We start from the raw sequence: 22,444 nt of genomic DNA, 5'->3' as shown, positions 1-22,444 counted from the left end.
CACACACACACACACACACACACACACACACACACACACACAGGAGCACCTGTCATGGCTAATGCAGGGATGGGGTGGGGGGGGTGCAGGGGGCACATGTCAGCCCTGTCATCAGCCATGCAATGAACTGCAGGAACAAGGCACTGACAGGGAGCGAGCGAGCAAGGAGAGAGAGAGAGAGAGAGAGAGAGAGAGAGAGAGAGAGAGAGAGAGAGAGAGAGAGAGAGAGAGAGAGAGAGAGAGAGAGAGAGAGAGAGAGGGGGGGGGGGGGTCAAGTAAACGAGGAATCTGTTTTTGAAAAAAGTTCACATTTCTTGCTCTGTCCCCCTACCCTCATCCTCTTCTTCCAGCCTCCTCTCTCTCTCTCTCTCTCTCTCTCTCTCTCTATCTCTCTCTCTCACACACACACACACACACACACACACACACACACACGCACACACGCACACACGCACACGCGCACACGCGCACACGCACACCACAGGGAGAGTTCCTCCTCCTAGTTAAAAGGTAAAGCTGAGAACCTGCAGCTTCATAAAGGCCTGCTGCAGCTTGCCTGTGTGTGTGTGTGTGTGTGTGTGTGTGTGTGTGTGTGTGTGTGTGTGTGTGTGTGTGTGTGTGTGTGTGTGTGTGTGTGTGTGTGTGTGTGTGTGTGTGTGTGTGTGTGTGTGTGTGTGTGTGTGTGTGTGTGTGTGTGTGTGTGTGTGTGTGTGTGCCACAAACACACACGCGCCCACACATTCATGTTATTCTGCCAATATACAGTATGAGTTTCAGAAGAAGAAAGAGATTTTATTTCTGAATATCCTGCAAGCCTGTGGTGGAAAAAGTACACATATGTCTTACTTAAGTAAAAGTATCAATACTCCAATGCATAGGTACTCTGTTACAAGTAAAAGTCCGGAATTCACAATTTACTTGAGTAAAAGTACAAAATTATTGGTATGCAAATGTACTTAAGGTACCAAAAGTAAAAGTACTAAAATGTTTGAAAATAGCCGATCTACAAGCTCACAACGCGTCGCGATGCAACGCGTTGTGGGCTTGTAGATCTGCTATTTTCAAATAGCTTAGGTATAACATAGGGCTAAAGTGGTTAATGGATGTTTAATAATATCATAATTGATATCTGAAAAGTAACTAGTAACTAAAGTTTTCAAATAATTGTAGTGGAGTAAAAGTACAATATTTGCCTCTGAGATGTAGTGGAGTAGAAGTAAAAGTATTGGAAATTGGAAATACTCAAGTAAAGTACAAATTCTCAAAACTGTAATTAAGTACAGTACTTAAGTAAATGTACTTAGTTACTTTCCACCACTGCGCCTGAGTACCTCTGATACATGTTACATTACATTCACTAATATCTATATATATATATATATATATATATATATATATGAAAATATCATTAAATATAACATAAATATAACAAATATGTTGATCTCTAGATACAGTAGATAGATAGATGTATGTAAGCAGTTGCTTCTTTCACACATACACACTATACAGTTAATATCACCTTTATAATCACAATAATGCAGTATTTCCAATCCTGTAGCATTATCAGAATGTGTTCTGTTACTGCCCAAACATGCACATGGATGTACACATTCACGGGTGCAGGCACATACGGGCACGGACACAACACACGTGCACACATGCACACACTCAAACAAAAAAACACGCACGTACGTACCTAATGTGTCAGCATGAGGAGCCCAAGAAATCTAGAGGCAGCAACCTACATTGTCATGTAATTGTAATGATTACCCCTTACTTGATGTTGACACAAAACGTCAATATCAATGTAAAACTCTACTTCAGTGGTTTTCAACCAGCGGTCCGGGGACCACCAGTGGTCCTTGGGGGGGTACCAGGGGGTCCCCCAGCAAAATCAGTTAACATACTGTTGCGTCACAATCGTTTTAACCACTTAGCTTTGGCTATTCAAAAATAGCAGATATGCAAGCTCTATGAGCTTGTAGATCTGCTATTTTTGAAAAATCTCGAAAATGTGTGCATAGCCTTGAATATACATATTTTTTTTAAAGCGAACATTTTTAACTAAAATCTTCGCTTCTGGGGGTTCCCTGGAACAACATTTTCAGATGGTGGTCCGCGGTCCAAATGTATATCAATTTAGGGGTCCTTGGCATGAAAGAGGTTGAAAACCACTGCTCTACTTCAATATGAATATCAGCATCAACTCACTCACTCACTCACTCACTCACTCACTCACTCACTCACTCACTCACTCACTCACTCACTCACTCACTCACTCACTGTACGTTCCACGTAGTTTGGTTTTGTTGTCTGGGATTCCTGTGTGTTCCTCCCCCTGTCTCTCCTTCCCTCTGTCACTCACTACAGGTCTCATCAGCCGTCAATCATCCTGTTACCTGGCCCCACCCTCATCCAATCACCACCATCTGCTGCCTATAAAAGGCTGGGTTCCACCTCAACTTATTCTCTCCCCAACCTTTCACCTGAATGCACCTACATTCTCAGAGCTAACCATAACAGCTTAGAAAGTGTTCTACAGTTAACCTGCTATGTGTATGCTGCTGCCTTGGGACAGGAAAGACAGAGGTCTCTATACATGGCCATCACGTAGGTAGAACATTGTTAAGCACACTAGGTAAGGGGTGTTTGTTGCCATGTATTTTTGACGCTAGTCACTGGTAGAGTAGATAGGTTGGCAGGCTTTTGTTTTTACTATACTAATGATTTAGTTGGGTAGTTAAGCTGTCTTTTGTTCCCTAGCTGTTTTGTTTGTTGTTTTGGCAACACCCGAGTCCCCTGGTAGTGGCTTACTTTTGTTTTGGTTAAACATTATGCCCTGTGCATACTGAAATGTACATATTGTAAATAACACTGCTTGAAGAGTAAAAGCACTTAGCACCTTTTGCTCAAACCATTGTTTCGCCTCCATCATTTGCACACCTATGCTCAACAACCCGTTTATCATTGTGTTGCAAACCCAACCCTAGACCATAAAGGGTTTCACTCACTCACTCACCAAACCATTATCCTGGTTTAAAAGGCAAATCCAGGTTTGACAAGCCTGTGCTGTTCAGCCTGGATATAAAAAAATAATATCAAAATAAATAAATAAAATTCATGAAAAAAGTAATCGAAAAAACACGGCCCCCTCGCGTATTAGGAGGGCAGGGTGAGCCACCAGAACAAAGGACGGGTGTTTTTGATGAATCTAGCATGTTAATAACATGAAGTTATAATTGGTTTGTATAGGAAGGGGGCGTGTCTGATAACATGAATATCAAATATCTAAATACTGTCTTGGGGGGGGGGGGGAGGGGGGGGGGGGCTCAAAAAAGCCTGTGTAGACGATAAAATGACCCAAAGTTGTTTTGAAAGTGAAATATCCCCTTAAAGGACAACTTTGTTTTTTTACAACCACGGTTTATATTTTAGCTTGTAATTAAAGTAAATAAAAGATGAGTGTTACATTTTTTTCATTTACTGCTTTCTATAGTTTTAGCAATTTTCGCAATCTTTTTTACAGTGGGCAGGGGCATTCTGTCCGGTAGCTAAATATGTATTTTGTTACACAATAACCCAGCGTTTTCTTTATTATTATTTACAGTAGCTCTTCTAGCCCCCAATAACTCACATCTGGCCATCAAAGACCACAGGATCTTTTTATTGTGTAAAAAAATACATATTTAGCCACTGGACAGAATGCCCCCGCCCACTGTAAAAAAAGATCGCAAAAATTGCTAAAACTATAGAAAGCAGTAAATAAAAAATAAAAAAACACTCATCTTTTATTTACTTTAATTACAAGCTAAAATATAAACCTTGGTTGTAAAAAAACAAAGTTGTCCTTTAAGTACAGTACTAGAGTACATGTACTTAGTTACTTTACACCACTGGTTCTCACTCATCCAGCATTTAAATGCTGGACAGGTCGGATATAGGTCAGACAGGTCACACAACAGGTCTGATGACACAGCTGAGCTCAAAGCATGAGCAAGGAACCAACATGTAGAAACATGCTTACTGTACATGCTCAGGGGGTGGAGCCTTGCACAAGATGTGCAGCCCGAATCCTGCAGAGCACTTCCTGATGCATGTAACTGTCACACCGTTTCCTCATCATACACACTGAGGGTTTCCACTGAAAGGTAAGAATATCTTCTCAATGACTTGATCAATGTTGGTGGAATCTATATGTTCTGACTACACCGTTTAATAACTATCTAATTGTGAAATGTTCTGTGGGTGTTCTGAGTGGACAAAAAGTGTGACTTGACACCTCCAGTGTGGCTGCAGCCACTCTGATCAATGGGTGTGTTTGATAGTGCACGTTTGCATCTGCAGTGGTGGAAAAAGTACTCAAATGTTTTACTTACGTAAAAGTATCAATAATGCAATTAATGTGTGTTTCAAAATATAATAATTTATATCTGCAAGTAACTAGTAACTAAAGTTTTCAAATAATTGGGGTGGAGTAAAAGTACAATATTTGCCTTTGAGATGTAGTGGAGAATGTAGAAGTATCGAACATTGGAAATTCTCCAGTAAAGTAAAAGTACCTCAAAATTGTACTTATTAAGTGCAGTACTTGAGTAAATGTACTTAGTTACTTTACACCACTGATAACATCTAATTGTGAAATTGTTCTGAGGGTGTTCTGAGGGGACAAAAAGTGACCTTTTTTTTGACAAAAGTTACCTTTTTGTCCACTTGACACCTCAGTGGCTGCAGCCACTCTAATCAATGGGTGTGTTTGATAATGCATTATGCGCAGCTGATGTTTCAGTGTGTCAGGGGGGCTTTATTGCCCTGGATTGAAAGTATCCATACCATCATGTAGAAATACTCTGTTACAAGTAAAAGTCCAGTATTCAGTATTCAAGTACAAAAGTATTGGCATCAACATATACTTAAAGTACCAAAAGTAAAAGTACAAATTATGCCGAATGTCCCATTTCACAGGTGTGTGTGTGTGTGTGTGTGTGTGTGTGTGTGTGTGTGTGTGTGTGTGTGTGTGTGTGTGTGTGTGTGTGTGTGTGTGTGTGTGTGTGTGTGTGTGCGCACGCGTGCAAATATTGTGTTTCTCAACAAGATATACTGTAGTTACAAACATTTGCAACTAACGGTGATTTCCTATTTACAATATTGTATTGTCTAAGCTCTGGGCTGGATATAGTATGATGGTTCTAGTTGTATATGTATTCCAATTATTTGCTTAATATATTGACCATATCTCTTTAATATTAAGATAATTTGGTGAAATCATGTATTATATAATGTTGACGTTGTAGTGTTTCATTGTCACAGGCTTCGATGATGGTTTTGAGTTGCAAGTCGTGCTTATTTTCACCTTCAACAGGCAAGGATTCTTTTCAAAGTGAGAAACGATGAGTGGCACAGAAGACACGTTTGAGGAGGAGGAGCCGAGCGCTTCTGGTAACCCTAACCCTGAGCTCCGAGGTAAAGAATGTTGACCTATTATGACATGCCCAGAAGACACACTCTCACAGTGGTGTAAAGTAACTAAGTACATTTACTTAAGTACTATACTTAAGTACAATTTTAAAGTATTTTTACTTTACTGGAGTAATTCCAATTTTCAAGCTCACAATTTGTCGCGATGGGATGCATTGTGAGCTTGTAGATCTGCTATTTTCTAGAGATTTTTTATACATCCGGACTATAAGCTCCGGACTTTTATTTGTAACTAATTAGTATTTCTATATTGCAGTATTGGTACCATTCAAAAGTATTCAGATTGTCCTTGTATAGTGCCACCATGAGGTCAATTTTAACTACCTGGCCTGGTGGAGACCTGCTCCGAGGAGAACTTTTTCTAGTCGCATACTAAATTCATACTGATACATTTCTCTTGTCTTCTTTGCCAGATGCTGGCGTGCAGCACCCTGGTGTGCGTTGTGACGGCTGTGGGGGAAACATTTTCGGGACCAGGTATAAGTGTACAGTGTGTCCTGACTATGACCTGTGCTCTGCCTGTCAGTCCACGGGGCTTCATGAGGAACACCGTCTGAGGTCCATCCCCATTCCAGGTCAGAATATAATCATTGCTGTTGGCAGAAACCTCATATCTCCATTATGTCAATTCCGGAGAGGTGATTTCCCCCCCACCTCTCCCGTAAATGAATGTCCTACTTCGCCATACTAGTGTCACACAAAGGTAACACAAGTAGCCAACATGCAAGCAACAGAGAGTCCTACTAGTTGGGTCACTTGTTCGGCAGGCAGGGGAATGTTCTATGTTTATCGCTGATATTACATTTCGTTTGCATGATTCAACTTTAAGTAAACAGCACTTTTATGTACACTGTACTCTCCATTGTCAATTTCATACTCAATTATGACACTTTTTCAGTATGTTATTTGTGATACATGGTATTGTACAGTCGGTGGGGAGGGGGGCCCCAAAACTTGAGCTTTGCTTGGAGCCCCCGAATTGTTAAATCCGCCACTGGCTTCAACCCCCGCCGTTGCTTTCACTTTGCTCATGTCTCTCTATCACACCACACTTACGCTAATATGTCATATACATCCCACACAAAACATTAAAACACGCCAGTGTCTCAACGCAGCCGCTAACAACAACACCGAGTCGGCATCTGGGTTGCCACATTGGGGGTTGACAAGCAGACAGGTCTGTGTTGCCAGATGTGCGCCAGAAACAAGCAACTACCTTCATGAAAAACAAAAACAGCCGAAGGGGTCCGCGATGTTTCACGGGGTTCCGCGATGTTTCGCGGGGGTCCCAATTAATTTTGTTTTTAATATTTTTTGGGGGGTACTTTTTATCCCACAATCTCACTTCCACATGCAGAAGCCTAGAGGGCGGAGCCAAAAGTACACCGGCCGTATGTCACTGATCACATGACCTCAACAATCAATTCTCCAGTTCTAGGCAACATAGAGGGGGGCGGGGGGGGGACTTTTTTTTCCTATTTCCACACAACAGCTCTAAGGTGTATTAATGACATAGTTCAATGTTGAAAATGAGTGGTACTCCCTTTTAATAGTTCTTCATTTTATGATTCCTGCTGTCAATGTGTCCCAACAGATGATGATGAAGAGGAGCCCCCCCTACTGGGTGGAGGTTGGGCACCGAACATACCCATATGTACGCAATTATAATTCATAGGTTCATAAAACACTCACGCACGCACGCACGCACAAACACACACACAAAAACACGCATGCAAGCACACAGACACACACAAAAACGCACACACACACACACACACACACACACACACACACACACACACACACACACACACACACACACACACACACACACACACACACACAGGTCATTTATCTTTCATCTTTCATTCACATTCTTTTACACACCAGGAGCGATGCCAATGAACGATTCAAAAAGGCGAATATCAAAGTGTTCTTTTGGTGATGCCTCCATTCATACATGTTGGTGATTTGAATTGTGCTGAAAAATCTACCTACTTTTTGAAAAATGATAATGCAATATGCATGTACTCATAACACAAACAGAAGTTTAAATGAATGTGAACTAACAGACAGACCTTTAGTAATGCATTACTTTCTTCATCTCTCTAATGTTGCAGTAACTGGTTGCATGGTGGAACCACCAAGTTTGTTCCTGACCACAATCCCGTCGAAGTTGAGTGGATGTGGAAGCGTGGAGGCGGCGTTGGGAGCTACCAGTAAGAACTTTGTATTGGCTTAGTTCTGTCATTCTTCTAATCTAGAACACAACCTAGTTGTTGTTGCTTTTTTCTTGTTTATTTAATTTTTATTTCCCTCAGCAGAAATAATGGAATGGTCTTTCTCCTGTTAGCCTATAGCCTCAATCTAGTGATACACCTTGTGTTAGCTTCATTAGCCTGTTGAGTTTAAAGCTACTAGATAACAGCACCTTGCAACACGTTCTGAGCTTGTAGATCTGCCATTTTGGTCGGATGTTCGCCCAAGAGTACTCATGCTACAGGGTTCATGTGGTTAATAGTTCTGAATTTTATGATTCACATATATTTTACATAATAGTAAACATGTGCCATCCCTCACCACTTACTAGCACCTGCTGTCAATGTGTCCCAACAGATGATGAAGATGATGATGTTGATGAGGAGGAGGAGGTATACGTCGAACCCCAGGGTACACAAAGTCCAACGCCAGAAAGTATCATAAGTACGCAATTATAACACACACACACACACACACACACACACACACACACACACACACACACACACACACACACACACACACACACACACACACACACACACACACACACATAGGTCATTTATCTTTCATCTTTCATTCACATTCTTTTACACATCAGGAGCGATGTCAATGAACGATCCAAAAAGGCGATTATTTCACCTCAAAGTTTTCTTTTGGTGATTCAACATTCATACATGTTGGTGATTTGATTTGCACTGAAAAACAACCTAGTTTTTGAAAAATGATTATGCATGTACTCATAACACAAACAGAAGTTTAAATTAATGTGAATTGATCACGTGAAATAAACACTCCTGGGGTGTACGGACCTTTAGTGATGCATTCATTTGTTCATCTCTTTAAAGAGATAGTTCACCCAAAACATTTGTTTTTTCTCCTATGGATTAAGTACCCCATGGAGACTTGAATTCATGGATACTTTTATTTTTTTTTGTCGCATTCCTAAGACAATAATTTGATGACCAGCGGGCCGGTAGGAAGTGGTTCCGGTAGGAGACACAAAGGAGACTGTCTCCTACAGGAACTGTGCCGGTCATCAAATTATTGGCTTAGGAATGCGACAAAAACTAAAAAATATCCATGAATTCAAGTCTCCATGGGGCGGGTAATCGTAAGAAAAAAAGTCATTTCGGGGGTTAGCTATCCCTTTAATGTTGCAGATAGAACAGAATTGGACAGATGGACAGAATTAAAGAGTGCCTACACGATACTGCAGCACTGTTACCAAGTGAACGCCTAGTGTTCCACGTTGAGTGGAAGTGGAAAGTCTTACTTCTGGGAAGCTACCAGTAGAATAACTTTGTTTTGGCTTAGTTCTGTCATTCTTCTAATCTAATTAGAACACATCCTAGTTGTTGTTGCTTTTTTCTAGTTTATTTATTTGTTATTTCCCTCAGCAGAAATAATGGAATTGTCTTTCTCCGCCTATAGCCTCAATCTAGAGATACACCTTGTGTTAGCTTCATTAGCCTGTTAAGTTCAAAGCTACTAGATAACAGCACCTTGCAATAAAACATATGTTATGCGCATTCGATCTGTGGCATCACAAAATGGGCGCCACTGCTATGCCCTATAGGCATCAGAATGTTCTTATACAGAACCAATAATATGATGATTATTAGTAATGCATTAACGTGTTAGTCACTCTAATGTTGCAGCCGGTAAAGGTGGTGCTTGTTTTAATGGCTTTCAGCTCCGCTACCAGGTGGTGCCAGTGGAGGTGGAAGTGGAGGAGAAGGTGGAGAGAGAGGAGCCCTGCTGGATCAGATCCGCCTGGGGACCAAGCTCCGAAACGTAAACACACCTCGTTTTCTTAGTTTCTGTCCTTTTTCTGTGCTCTTCTATTGAGAAGTTTAGATTGTGTCAAAGGTTATGTCTCACATAGACACAGGATCTGACACCATACACAAAATAATCTCTAGACTCTCTTCTGATGAGGTCGATCATTCAAACATTGACATTGAGAGTAAAATCATCCCCTCTAATCACACAGACTGTGTCATCAGGAATGTTACTGACTGTATGCGACTGCTTTGTGCCTTTCAGACCAGTTTTTCGCCGATCATACACAGAGACGTGACAAACAACGAATACAGGTAACCCTCATCAGCTTCATCAGTAAAATGATGTTTTTTTAATTGAACCAAACAGCCACTCTGATTGTAAATGAACTTGATCAGTGTCAAGTAACTAACTACATTTACTCAAGTACAGTACTTAAGTACACTTTTGAGGTACTTTTACTTTACTGGAGCATTTCCAATTTGCTGTACTTTTACTTCTACTCCACTACATCTCAGAGGCAAATATTGTACTTTTACTGCACTACAATATATAATTGTAGTGGAGTAAAAGTCGTGGAATAAAACTCTGAGATACTTCACACCACTGACTAGCCACGCAGTAAAGCTAAATGCTTTGTGTCACCAAAGGTTCACGTTCCCCAGGGCGGGGCTGTTCCGGTGCAGTTTGACAGGGTTGGCGTTTGGAATGACAGGGGAAGGAGAAGTCCTCTACCGGGCCGTTCCGTGGGACCTCCCGTCCCTTCCACGGCTTCAGTCGACAGGAAAGACTCCAGCAGGGCCTCTGTTCAGCATCGAGTGTCGTCCTCAGGAGTCTGTCTGCCAGTTGCACCTGCCACACTGTGGCGTCACACCCGGTGAGGCGCTGTCCTTCTCATTGTCTTCTTAAGTTTCTTGTTAACACACAAGTGCCAGAGTTTTTTTTAAAACAGGGTACATCCAGTGCCAGCGTTCTTACCGTTTACGCTGATGTGTTAAGAGCTGTAGAAGCCTCCACGAGGACCGCGGACGTAAACAAAGGGTCGGGTGTCTGGGCGATGGTCGAGGGTCCAGTCTAACGACTGGAACAATAATATTTCTAACGCGATCCGCCATTGCAGAGTGATCGCACGTCGAAAATGGCATTTTTTGGGCTCTTGTCACATCCGTCCATTCCATTTTACAGGGACCTAGGATGATTCCTAAGTTGCGTTAGAGTGCCCATTGTGGAAAAAAAAAATTTGCGAACACAATAATTCTTGTTTATGGCACTCGACAGGTGTATTTGCAAACACGAGAATCTCGTGTTTGGCACTCAATGTGTTCCCGCTTGGAGTTGCAATAACATAACATTGATTGAACACTGCCTTGTTGCAGTGCACGACAAAAGTTGCACACGTAAAGTTTGCTTAAAAGAGTCCTCTGAATGATGTGTGCCCGGCTCGACTCCCGACATGTCCATTGCAGGCACGCTCTACCAAACAGATTTGGCATAGCGAGTGGTTTAAGAATCCGCTATGCGCTTTCCCAAACGTGTGTGGGCAAGATAGCAATTTTAGGGATAGCGCAACAACACGCCCATGGCCACACCTCCAGGCACAGATAACGCAGTCGGCATAATGTGTAGTGGGTAGTGCAGCCTTAATATATATATATATATAAACCGTTTGGGGACAGTGCCAGCTGCGTTGTGCGTAATAACGGGTTGCGGGTAGTGCGCAGGGATAGCGCATTCCGGAAGATAGGGCCCAGGGGGTGAAACAACGTGATTTAAACACAGGCACGGTTTGGGAGGCATACGTAAGTCCGACATCCCATTTCTCCGACTATGTGGCATCCGCGTGCGGTTAGGGTTAGGTATAGGGTTAGTATAGTAGACGTCGGAGGCATGCGCTGTCGGAGGAATGGTCTGTCGGACTAACGTATTGCACCCCACGGTTTGAGACCCTCAACATGGGTCTCAAACATGGGTTGGAAGATCGCTCCACAGTTTGGGCGCTACAGCAGAACATGATCTACTTGCTGCCCTCAAAAGGCATTATAATGAATATATAAGTCACATCTCCGTCATGATTACAAAAAAAAACAGCACATACACTTGAAAACACTGTGAAAAAAAAGAAAAGAAAAAACCCTTTTCTCTGCTTTGTTGCGTTGTTGGGGGCGAAAACCACCCCTCATTCAAATGCCCACAACTATGGAAAGGACGATAGCGGCTGCAAATCTTCTCTCGAATGTATGAGACCACCCTACGTCTTTTACAGTGATCGGCGGGTCGATCGTTGTGAAGAATAATATTCATAGAATAATATGGTTAGTGAAAACACAAAAACAAAATCGCTGGCACTATGGGCTATAGACAATGTTTTTTTTTTCTGGCATTGAATGATTAAAGAGAGAATCAAATGTATTCAAGGTTTTCTTTTATTATCATTATTAATATATTATATATTTCTGTTTTTTCACAGGTGACGACCTTTTGGTGGCCCACATCACGGAGGATACGGTGGAATTCTTGGAACCGATGAAAGTGACCAAGACTCACGTGGTTGTAAATGTGACCCACCTGTCTCTCTTTGGGTTGATTTGGGACTACTTCACTGGCCCTAAACCAACCTCTGGTCAAGTTCTGCTGTTCCTTCGACCACCGAGCGACAGACTTGAGATGAAAGTACTTCTGCTACCGAGCAATGTGGATATCGACGCGGTAAGATATGTTATATGTTAGCAGTGGTGTAAAGTAACTAAGTACATTTACTCAAGTTCTGTACTTAAGTACAATTGTGAGGTACTTTCATTTACTGGAGTATTTCCAATTGTCTATACTTTTACTTCTGCTCCACTACATCTCAGAGGCAAATATTGTACTTTTACTCCACTACACTTATTTGAAAACTTTAGTTACTAGTTACTTTGCAGATATACATTATTACATTACAAAAACATACATTAACCACTTTAGCCCTGTCTTATACCTAGGCTATTTGAAAATAGCGGATCTACAAGCTCACGACACGTTAAATTGTACAAGCTATAGTCAGGAGTAGTGATGAAGTAGCCAATGTGTACATGAAAAATCACACCCAGTGTGAAGTGAGCGGTGCCTTTGAGTTCATTTCATCAGTCTATATATGAACTAGAGGAACAACGTTAAATCCCTGACCGTTCGTTTCAAGGCTGCTCAAAAACAAAATATTTTAACTCTAAAATATTTCTACTCACTGTGTGTGTGTGTGTGTGTGTGTGTGTGTGTGTGTGTGTGTGTGTGTGTGTGTGTGTGTGTGTGTGTGTGTGTGTGTGTGTGTGTGTGTGTGTGTGTGTAGGTAATACTGCGTCATAAGAAGGACAAGTACATCGAGACCACCTCAAACTGCACGCTCAGCCTGGATCAGGTCTACAGTCTGCTATGCACTCCACATGAAGTACAACCAGCAAAGGTATTGCACGCCAAGACTACAACCTGATATTATTGTATGGTAAATAAACAGAGTTTATTTTGAGTTTGACTCCATTAACCTTTTAAGACCATAAACGCAGCCGTATCATTTTAGATGTATTTGGCTATTCAAAAATAGCAGATCTACAAGCTCATAGCTATGAACTTGTAGATCTTCTGTTTTTGAAAAAATGCAAATCTTTGAATATATATATATATTTTTAAAGCAAACATTTGCAACTCAAATCTTTGCTTCTGGGGGATTCTACAAATGTCTTCAAAATCCTAACTGTTTTTTAAAGAAACTTATGTTGCTATAATATCAGTGGTTCTCAAACCTTTTCATGTCAAGGCCCCCCAAAATGATATGTATTTGGCCACGGACTCCCATCGCGAAATATGTTGTTCCAGGGACCCCAGTTCGATCGAAGGAAGCCCAGTTCGATCCCGGGCTCCCCCAGAGTTAGTGTCAAACTAATTGCCCCTAATTGCTCCCAATGAGCAGGTTGGTGCCTTGCATGGTTTCCTCCGCCATTGTGTGTGAATGGGTGAATGTAATGCGTGTTATGTGTCTTCAGGGGGAGCCTTACCGTCTGGAATATGGACCAAATTACCATGCAAACTTTGAGGTTTTCATGGATCTCAGTACAGAACACGTCTCACTGGAGGTACAGGGACCCAAGAAAAACGAAGTGTGGCGCCGACAGAACGTGAAACTTAAAGGTACAGTTATCTAAATTGAATCGGGGGAATGTTTTGTGAAATTTGTCCAGGTTTGTCCTGTGCATTTATCACTCCTTACCTGGCATCCCACCCTGTTTTAATCCATTGAGACCGGGAACGCATCTCTGTCATTTTAGATTCCTTAGCTTGTAGATCTGCTATACTTGTTTTAAATTGTGAAAATGTGTATAAATCTTTGAATATGTATAGTATATATATTTTTAAAGCGACCATTTTTGACTCAAATCTTTGCTTCGGGGGGGCGGCCCAATCTCAATGGGCTTTTTACACAAAAAGTATACCTGGAAAAGGATGGCTATGGCCGTTTTTAGCCCAAGGAGTGGTTTTGGTGCAAAACAAATGCTTGCAATGGATTCAGAATCATAAAAACACCCTATTTTGACCCCTCACATGCTACTTAAAACAGAATTAAATTTTGTTTTGTTTTTTCCCCACATAAGGTTATGGTGGGTACCCCAACTTTCAGGAGCTGTCAAGAATTCTCCTAGGGAAACTGCATTTCAGTCTTTTTGAGATGTGTTACTAGACCCTTTCACAAACACATTGGTGAAGATTTTTTTTGGTAAGGAATTTATTCCAAGATGTTTTTAATATCCCCTAACTACTACCATAGAGGTAAAAATAATAGAGAGGGCACCGGATATCCCCATCCACTTGCATTGAGTTGCTGACCCAGCGCATTGCCCAAAATCACTTCTTCCGGGTTGGAAAATGTGATGGTCGAGGCCTATTTGGGGCTTCTGCGACACGTTTTGCGCCCAGCCCTGTGCGCAAGCTGCTGAGTCAAGCCCATTGGTTGAAACCGTTTTCGCTCGTTCGTGTTAGTGGCCTCTGGCCGTTTTGAGATGCAGTACCTATGAATGTCCAGCATTTCCAATGCGCTTCAATGCAACCACTGGGTTCTGTGAGCTTGCTCTCTACTGGGAGGAACTAGACTTCTATACTTCCTGGTCATGTGACTAGGTCGGGTGCAGTTGGTGCACCATTAACCTGGATTCCCACACTAACAAAGACTTTCACTTCTGTCATCCACAGGAGGACCATCTGAGCCGACAAGAATGAAGAGCAGCCTTTCTGTTCCAGGTACAAACCCACTATACACAGTTCCTTCACAGTCCCTTTCAACCTACCAGTCGTGAGGCATTTATTACAGTATGTTATCCTTTATTTTGCATAAAGACAATCAGGATTTCTTCACAAAGAATCGGGGGGACTTGGTCAGTAAAGTGAAGAACGTCGAGCCCATCATCGATGATCTGCAAGGCGGGGGGTTCCATGCTGAGATGGCCGCCAACGTCCATGCTGAGAACACCCCCCAAGCACGCATGAGGAGGGTCCTGGACACGGTGACCTCCACTGGGACAGCAGAGGCTCTGTTCAACGCCCTAGTGAAGCACGAGGAGATGCTCATGAAGGAGTTAATTGAAAACCACCTGAGGAATGTATAGTCAAATCTTAGCTCTGGTCCATAGCGTTAGAAGGAGTTCTCCTGTGTCCTGTTAATCCCTGCGTCAATTTAAGCCCTGTGTTTGCATGTGTTATTGTCGGTTTGTCGTTTCCTGTATAGTGGATGTATTTTAGAGTCCTGTTATCTGCCTTTGTTTGCCCATTTATGGAAGAACCTTTGTTTAGTTAATACACACTTTAAGTTTACCTGTTCTGCCTTCAGTCGCCTGCTTTAGGGTCCTCCTCCGTACTCACTTGTGACACACTTGCCAAACTAAAATGCACTCACTTGTGGTAGTATGCATGCATGTAACATTTTAGTGACACTTGTCAGATTGTCTATCTGTCTGTCTATTTGGTTTATAATGACGCAGATTGGCATTTTCATTGTGGTGCTGGTACTTTGGACTAGAGAGTACTGGTACCAAATACCATGACAAATCCCCTTCTAAAGGTTAGATCCTAGACCAGGGGTCTTCAACAGGGGGTCCGGGACCCCTAGGGGGTCCTCAGAGCTACTACAGGGGGTCCGCCAAATCTTTGTGTGATATTTTTTTTTTTACCTTAACCACTTGAACCCTTGCATCCCCTTTTCTGAGGAGAACTTTAGCCAAAAATAGCCGGTCAACAAGCTCTCAACGCCTCGCGCTGCGAGGCGTTGACAGCTTGTAGATCGGCTATTTTTGGGAAAGAGGCTATATAGGTGTAGAGGGACAAAAGGGCAGACTAAGTGAAAAAAATAAACTTTAATCTGAAACACAATTTTATACAATATAGAGTAGGGGGTCCCTGGTTTATCTCTCTCTCAGCTAGGGGGTCCTTGGCCTGAAAACGTTGAAGACCCCTGTCCTAGACTCATACCTGCGTTTGATGTTTACCGTTTTCAATTGAAAGTTCTAATGGAAACGTGTTATGCCGTGGCTAGATCTGTGGTGTGCGTTTCATTAATCAGATCCATGCTAATAAAGTTACACCAATGCTGTTCTGAAGCAAGTGTTAATTTCAGAGGACAACAGGAGAAGAAAAAAATAATGATTTACCAATAACTGTCCTGTTCTCCTTTATGTATACTTGAACATTACATGATGAACATGTTCAGCCATAGGACATTTTTAGTGGGGGCACTTGCCCCCTGGCAGCCGGACATTTTTTTTTTCCAGAATATGTCACATATGAGAAACATATGTTGCATTTATAAAACAAATATATGTTCATATATTTCCTTTGCCCCCCTGGTGGCAGAGGCAAAAATTGCCTATGTGTTCTTAAGATATATATATATATATATATATATATCTATATATCTATATATATATATATATATATATATATATATATATATATATATATATATATATATATATATATATATATATATATCTATATATATATATATATATATATATATATATATATATATATATATATATATATATATATATATATATATATTAAATGAGAGAGACTATATCTGTACAGTATTAAGGCATAATGCAAAATGACGCTGCTGAGCTCAAAGCATGAGGAACTGTATCACATGCGAGGGTGGAGCCGTGTGCAAAGTGTGTAGTAAAGTCCAGACCACTTCCTGATGCATGTAGCTGTCACACCGTTTCCCCATAATATACGCCGAGAGTTTTCACTGTAAGGTAAGAATATCTTCTCAATGACTTGTTCAATGTTGGTGGAATCTATGTTTTCTGACTACACCTTAAATAACATCATAATTGTGAAATGTTCTGAGTGTGAGGAATAAGACATGAGTATCACTGACATATTTTTTCTCAGGGTTTATAACAACATGAGCGAGACCATGCACAGATTCCAAAGGCTAAATAAAGATTCACTGAAAATAAATAAGATGTTCAAATACATGAGGTGTTTACTGTGCGTTTGTTTGCATGGTTGTCATGTTGGATCCGACACAAAATCATGCAGCGCAGCAGGTGCTCTGAACCTTTGATCAGACAGAGGTCTGTTATTGAGCTCATCTGTCATTATCCAGAAATAACACACCGTGAAATGCAGTGAATGACCAATCAGAATCAAGCATTCAACCAAGCCGTTTACTAAAGATAATTAATGGCTGTGTGTAAGTAGTGATGCAGTCTTGTTGTTGTTTAAAGTTAGCCAACCCAAACCCTTCATGCAGAACAGAGTGAGTTGTTCATATTTATATTTATATCTTATGGCCGTGACACAGTGAAAGCGTCATTGAAACAAGCACCACACATAATACACATAAAAATAATAATAATACTAATTGTAAAAAGTTACCTTTCGTCCACTTGATGCCCCCAGTGTGGCTTAAACAATACGTGTGTTTAATGTGCGCGTCTGATACTTGCAGTGTGCCAGGCGCTTTATTGTCGCTTTATTGTCCTGGACTCTGACCTGCTGCTACTGATCAACTCACATAGTAAAAGTAATCTGTGTTTATATTACTATGAGACTGTAAAAACCCTGCTTAACCAACTTCCTATAAAGAGTAAAAGTGTGTGTATGTGCGTGCGGGTGTTTGTGTGTGCTTGTGCACGTACGTGTGTTTGTGCGCTTGCGTGAGTGTGCGTGTGTTTGTGCGTGTGCGTGTGTGTGCATGCGTACACACGTATGCACATATTAATTCCAATGATCTACTTGGCCTAGGCCTAGGCCTACAGACAACGCTCAGACTTTTACTTAAGTAACACATGTGAGTGCTTTTTCCACCACTGCCTATAACTCTATTAACTATAACCCAAAAAATGCACTTTTCCAAACAGTGACTGCAGTTCCCGCTGACTGGAAGTTGTATTCTACCTGAAGTGGACCCTGGCTGACTGAAGACATCTTTCTTCACCTTCTCTTACAGTAAGTGTAGAATGAATATCTCATTATTCCTTCATAGGCCTGTGTGTGTGTGTGTGTGTGTGTGTGTGTGTGTGTGTGTGTGTGTGTGTGTGTGTGTGTGTGTGTGTGTGTGTGTGTGTGTGTGTGTGTGTGTGTGTGTGTTTCTTGAAATGGCCTGCACCTTTGATTCTAGCTTAGAGGAAGCTTTTATGACCAAAGTCATTAAATACCAGCCGCTCCTCCATACCATCACAGAGCTAGGTTATAGGTGCAATCTATTTGTGTTCATCTTTGGCAGCCTAGGACATGTACATAGGTTGGTTGTAGGAGGCTTCCAACAACTTGGGATGCCAAAAAAAGCAGCCAAACGGCTTGCAAAATTCTGTGGAATCTCTTCTACTATCGGTAGCCGCCAAATATGGCGAAGGCGCTGTTATTTGTACCCCTAAAAGATGTGGGAGTATTTGTCCATGATTTGCTGACTGTACATTTTTGACAGCACCTTGTAATATTTGTGTCCTTGTATTGTATCTCTTATGTGGACATAAATAAATGATTAAAATGTGTGTGTGTGTGTGTGTGTGTGTGTGTGTGTGTGTGTGTGTGTGTGTGTGTGTGTGTGTGTGTGTGTGTGTGCGCGCGCGTGCGCGCGTGAGTGTGCATAAATACCACTCCATACAGTAACCTCTCATGCTTTGATTGTCTCCGCCAGGCCGAAGGCATGGCGAGAGAGTATGTTTTCCACCCCGTCCGTCCGTGTGTGTGTGTGTCCGTGTGTGTGTCCGTCCGTCTGTGACCAGCTAATCTCCGGCACCGTTGTCTTGATCGCAGCGAAACTGTGCACACACACTCCCTGGATGCCAATTCAGAACCTTTGCCCCAAATTGTTCTCATGGGCCTTTTATAGCGCCACCAGGAGGCCGATTTGTGCAAAACATATTTTTTGACAGTACTCCGACAGATTTTGTCCAAAAGTCACGCAAATCGGTACACAGTATCTCTATAGTTATTAAACCAAACAGGTCTTTCATATTTCTCATATTTCATCCTGATTGGCTAAAAATGTCTTCCAAAGTTTGCAGGAGTGCTCCGTTTTGAACAAAATGCCTCAAATCATGAACACAGCATGCAATTTCCGTGACATTTTGCAAGCACATTCCCATTAGGCCGAGGAAGAACTACCATTTGATTTTTTTCAAATCAGCCTCATGGTGGCGCTATAACAGGCCGATTCGTGTTTTTACCTATAACTGCACCGATCTGTGTACAACTTTGTATGCGCACTCCCTAGAGGTCAAGGAAAAACCTCTGCCCAGCATTTTTCACATTTGCCTTTTATAGCGCCACCAGGAGGCCGACTTATGTAAAACACATTATTTTATACTACTCCTTCCAATTTTATCCAAGTTTCACGCAAATCGGTACACTTGATCTCTATAGTCATGTGATCACGACGGATGTGTTTGATTTTTCATATTCCATACTGATTGGCTAAGATTGACATCTAAAGTTTGCATTATTGGCTTGTTTTGAACAAAAACAAGCCAATAACAAGCCGATGCAAAGTTTGTCCGATTGCGGTCAAACTTTGCATCCACATTCACACTATGTTGAGGAACAAATGCCACCCTTTTAACATTGGCCTGTTATAGCGCCACCAGCAGGTCTAATTTAGCGAAACTACCAATGTTGTTAACAAAATGCCTCAAATCATGAATGCAGTCAGTGTCCGATTGTCGTGCAAGGCCTAAGAAGAAATGGCACCCTTTTCACGTTGGCCTATTATAGCGCCACCAGGAGGCCACAATAGCCTACCTGACCTGGCGGAGACCTGTGCTCCGAGGAGCACTTTTTCTAGTTGTATATGTTATTGTGGATCTGCTCTGAATTGCCACAATAATATTACATTGTTTACTTTGTACAAACTAATACTCACTTTAAACCTGATGATGGTTCAGTGTCTCTACCTGTATGCATCCTGCCTGTCAGGTAGCTAGGCCTGATGTCATCAGGTTAAAAATAGAGATGCAAATCACCATTCACACCTGGCAGCAGGCTTCCTCTTGAACAACAGGTCAACATTAACATCATGTGCTTGAATAGCCCAGAAGTGCAGACAGTTAGACTGTGTCTGTCTACAACACATGGCTACTCCTGACTGTAGTAAAATAACTTCTATCATTTATATCTTATTTTGACTTGCATGCTGTTCATTAAATATTAGCAAAAAAGGGCCAATATACGACACATCCTTTTGGAATAATATGCGTCAGAGACTGAAGTAGGACTCTTCTGGATAAAAGCCTGTTTCAAAAGCCTAATGAATGTTCCCTAATGTTAGTTAGTTAGTTAGTTAGTTGTTTGTTGTTTGTTAGTTAGTTATTTGCAAGCTTGTTTTAAAAGCAACAATTACATTGTTTCATATTGAACCTACCCTCCTAATAGTTGGCTTTCCACTTGTAAATCTCTCTCATTGTCTCTTTTCCAGCAAGATATGTTTTTAAGCCTGTTAAAATAACATGAGAAATATCCCCTATGTCATCATAGGTCACCAGGTCGATAATATGCACACACACCCCACACACACACAAACGGGAGGCATGCGTTAATCCGACAGACCTTTTCTCCGACTATGTGGCATCCGCGTGCGGTTAGGGTTAGGGTGCGGGTTTGGTTCGGGTTTACTGTTTAATGTCGGAGCACTGCGCTGTCGGACTAACGTATTGCACCCCACACACACACACACCGAGGGGGGAGACAATAAGCAGGCTTGTGAGCCCAAATGCAGATGCCAACAGAGATAGTCAAGTTAAAAAGGTACCTATTCAACAAGTGAAGGCCCGGGGCCACCACAACCCATTTCTTGCTGCCCGCGTGCGTGTGCACAAACGAGCGTGAGAATTTCACGGGACCGCGCCAGCTCGCCTCGCCTCCCCTCAACTTCTTTGCGCATCCCAAATAATCGCCCACCTCTCACTGAAAATGAATTACATAGGCGCAGTGGCTGCTTCCCGTCTGAAATTACCTTTATGCTTATTATATGTATGCTTGAGTGTTATTATAATTTAGTTGTTATTGTTATTATTTGAAACACTTTCTCTCAACAGACAAAAATATGCTTTACTTGTCCAGTTCTGCCCTCCACTGATCTCTCAACAGATGACCTGCCATGTTTTTCCTCTTTGACTGTACAATACCACAAATCTAACATATTAATATAATATTGTGGTGACCCACATTGAGAGACATTGAGAGACATTCACCAAAGAGGGCTTGTCCCTTTAAGAGCGAGGCTCAAGGGGATAAAGGACTTCCGGCTCCGGGTTAAAGTAGTGTTGTTGTTATGCTGCTCGCAGTGAATGAATGAATGAATGAATGGTGTACTGCTCACGGTGAAGTTTCAAGTAAACTACCTCAACTTGCCTACGTCTCCTGTCTCGCTGTTTCTTCCTCCACAATATAACATATTAATGAACATGTCATCCCGACACTTTATGAGTCACACACATGTTTAAGATTAGATTGTGAATATTAAAAAAATAAAAACAATTGTAGACAATATTTTTCATATATAAAGAAAAAGAAAAAAGGGCCACGGACATAGACAAGTCTTGCCACGGACATGTTTGTCCATGTACGGACATGTTGATGAATCCTGCACTAGATGCATGAAAAGATACACGCACAAGGAATACACTGGTGGAGTGGTGGTTTAGTTAGATGGCAAGAAGTGTGATATTTGAAGAAGCCCTACGTGGGCGAGACGTCCTTCACAGCAGAGCAGTTTATCATGCGCGGACATTCCTTTTTTTATTCACGTGATTATTTTTGGGTCCAGCACCGTGTTTAAAGTGCTGTGGGGATGTGCATATCGTACCTTTTTTTCACAACCAGCTGTAACAATAATATGGTGATGAGTGGAGAGCAGGCAGGGGTTCAAGTCATGTGAGTTTGATGAGTTGATGGCAGGTATAGGTTTGTTAGGTTTGAGGAGACTGAAAACAGTCATACCAGGGAGAGAGAAGGAAACAGAAAGGAGACAGAGATAGAGACAGACAGACAGACCATGACAGCAGAGCTGCCAACTTTTCAGAAAACCTTGGAATGAGATTTGTTGGCGTGTGCAGCAAATATTATTATTATTATTATTTAATCGAACCAATGGAGTCACCACCACACACCAAAGAAATGCATTTGTGTATTGTTGTACTTGATGTTGCAACTAGTAGTTTTCACTACAGTTAATGGGTGGGACTACTTCAGATTGACCACATCTGTTGTAATTCAAGACCTTTAGTCAGTGACTTTTATTTAATTATTATTATTTTTTCTTTTAACAAACCCAATATGTTACTTTCTCTACTTGAGGGGACGTCTGGCTTCTGTAATACCTGGCTGGTACACATGCACACAGCACTGTTTTCCCTGAAAGTAGCATTTATAATCTTTCTGACTACACCTTTTTTAACAT

At 41.6% G+C, this 22,444-nt stretch overlaps 1 protein-coding gene across 1 annotated transcript; it reads left to right on the top strand.

Moving 5' to 3' along the window:
* Positions 1-4,101: 4,101 nt before the first annotated feature.
* LOC311059442 (caspase recruitment domain-containing protein 8-like) lies at positions 4,102-15,432 on the top strand. The gene is made up of 14 exons (XM_084077371.1): positions 4,102-4,148; positions 5,360-5,460; positions 5,889-6,050; positions 7,070-7,129; positions 7,596-7,694; positions 8,092-8,178; positions 9,431-9,531; positions 9,784-9,833; positions 10,170-10,396; positions 11,987-12,225; positions 12,842-12,955; positions 13,533-13,677; positions 14,734-14,781; positions 14,878-15,432. The coding sequence occupies exons 2-14, from the start codon at positions 5,388-5,390 to the stop codon at positions 15,144-15,146; spliced, it is 1,674 nt and encodes a 557-aa protein (XP_083933497.1). The 5' UTR covers positions 4,102-4,148; positions 5,360-5,387; the 3' UTR covers positions 15,147-15,432.
* The last annotated feature ends 7,012 nt before the right edge of the window (positions 15,433-22,444 follow it).

Source organism: Gymnoscopelus microlampas (genome assembly GCF_963454915.1).
Source record: "Gymnoscopelus microlampas genome assembly, chromosome: 2".
NCBI lineage: Eukaryota > Metazoa > Chordata > Actinopteri > Myctophiformes > Myctophidae > Gymnoscopelus > Gymnoscopelus microlampas.
The sequence above is the reverse complement of the archived record's forward strand: the minus strand, read 5'-3'. Positions and strand labels throughout refer to the sequence as shown.

Excerpts from the sequence above, each read along its gene's own strand:
- LOC311059442 (XM_084077371.1), top strand. The coding sequence starts at position 5,388 with ATGAGTGGCACAGAAGACACGTTTGAGGAGGAGGAGCCGAGCGCTTCT. Across the intron at positions 7,130-7,595 it reads GGCACCGAACATACCCATAT|TAACTGGTTGCATGGTGGAA; the intron begins GTACGCAATTAT and ends CTAATGTTGCAG. Across the intron at positions 12,226-12,841 it reads GCAATGTGGATATCGACGCG|GTAATACTGCGTCATAAGAA; the intron begins GTAAGATATGTT and ends GTGTGTGTGTAG.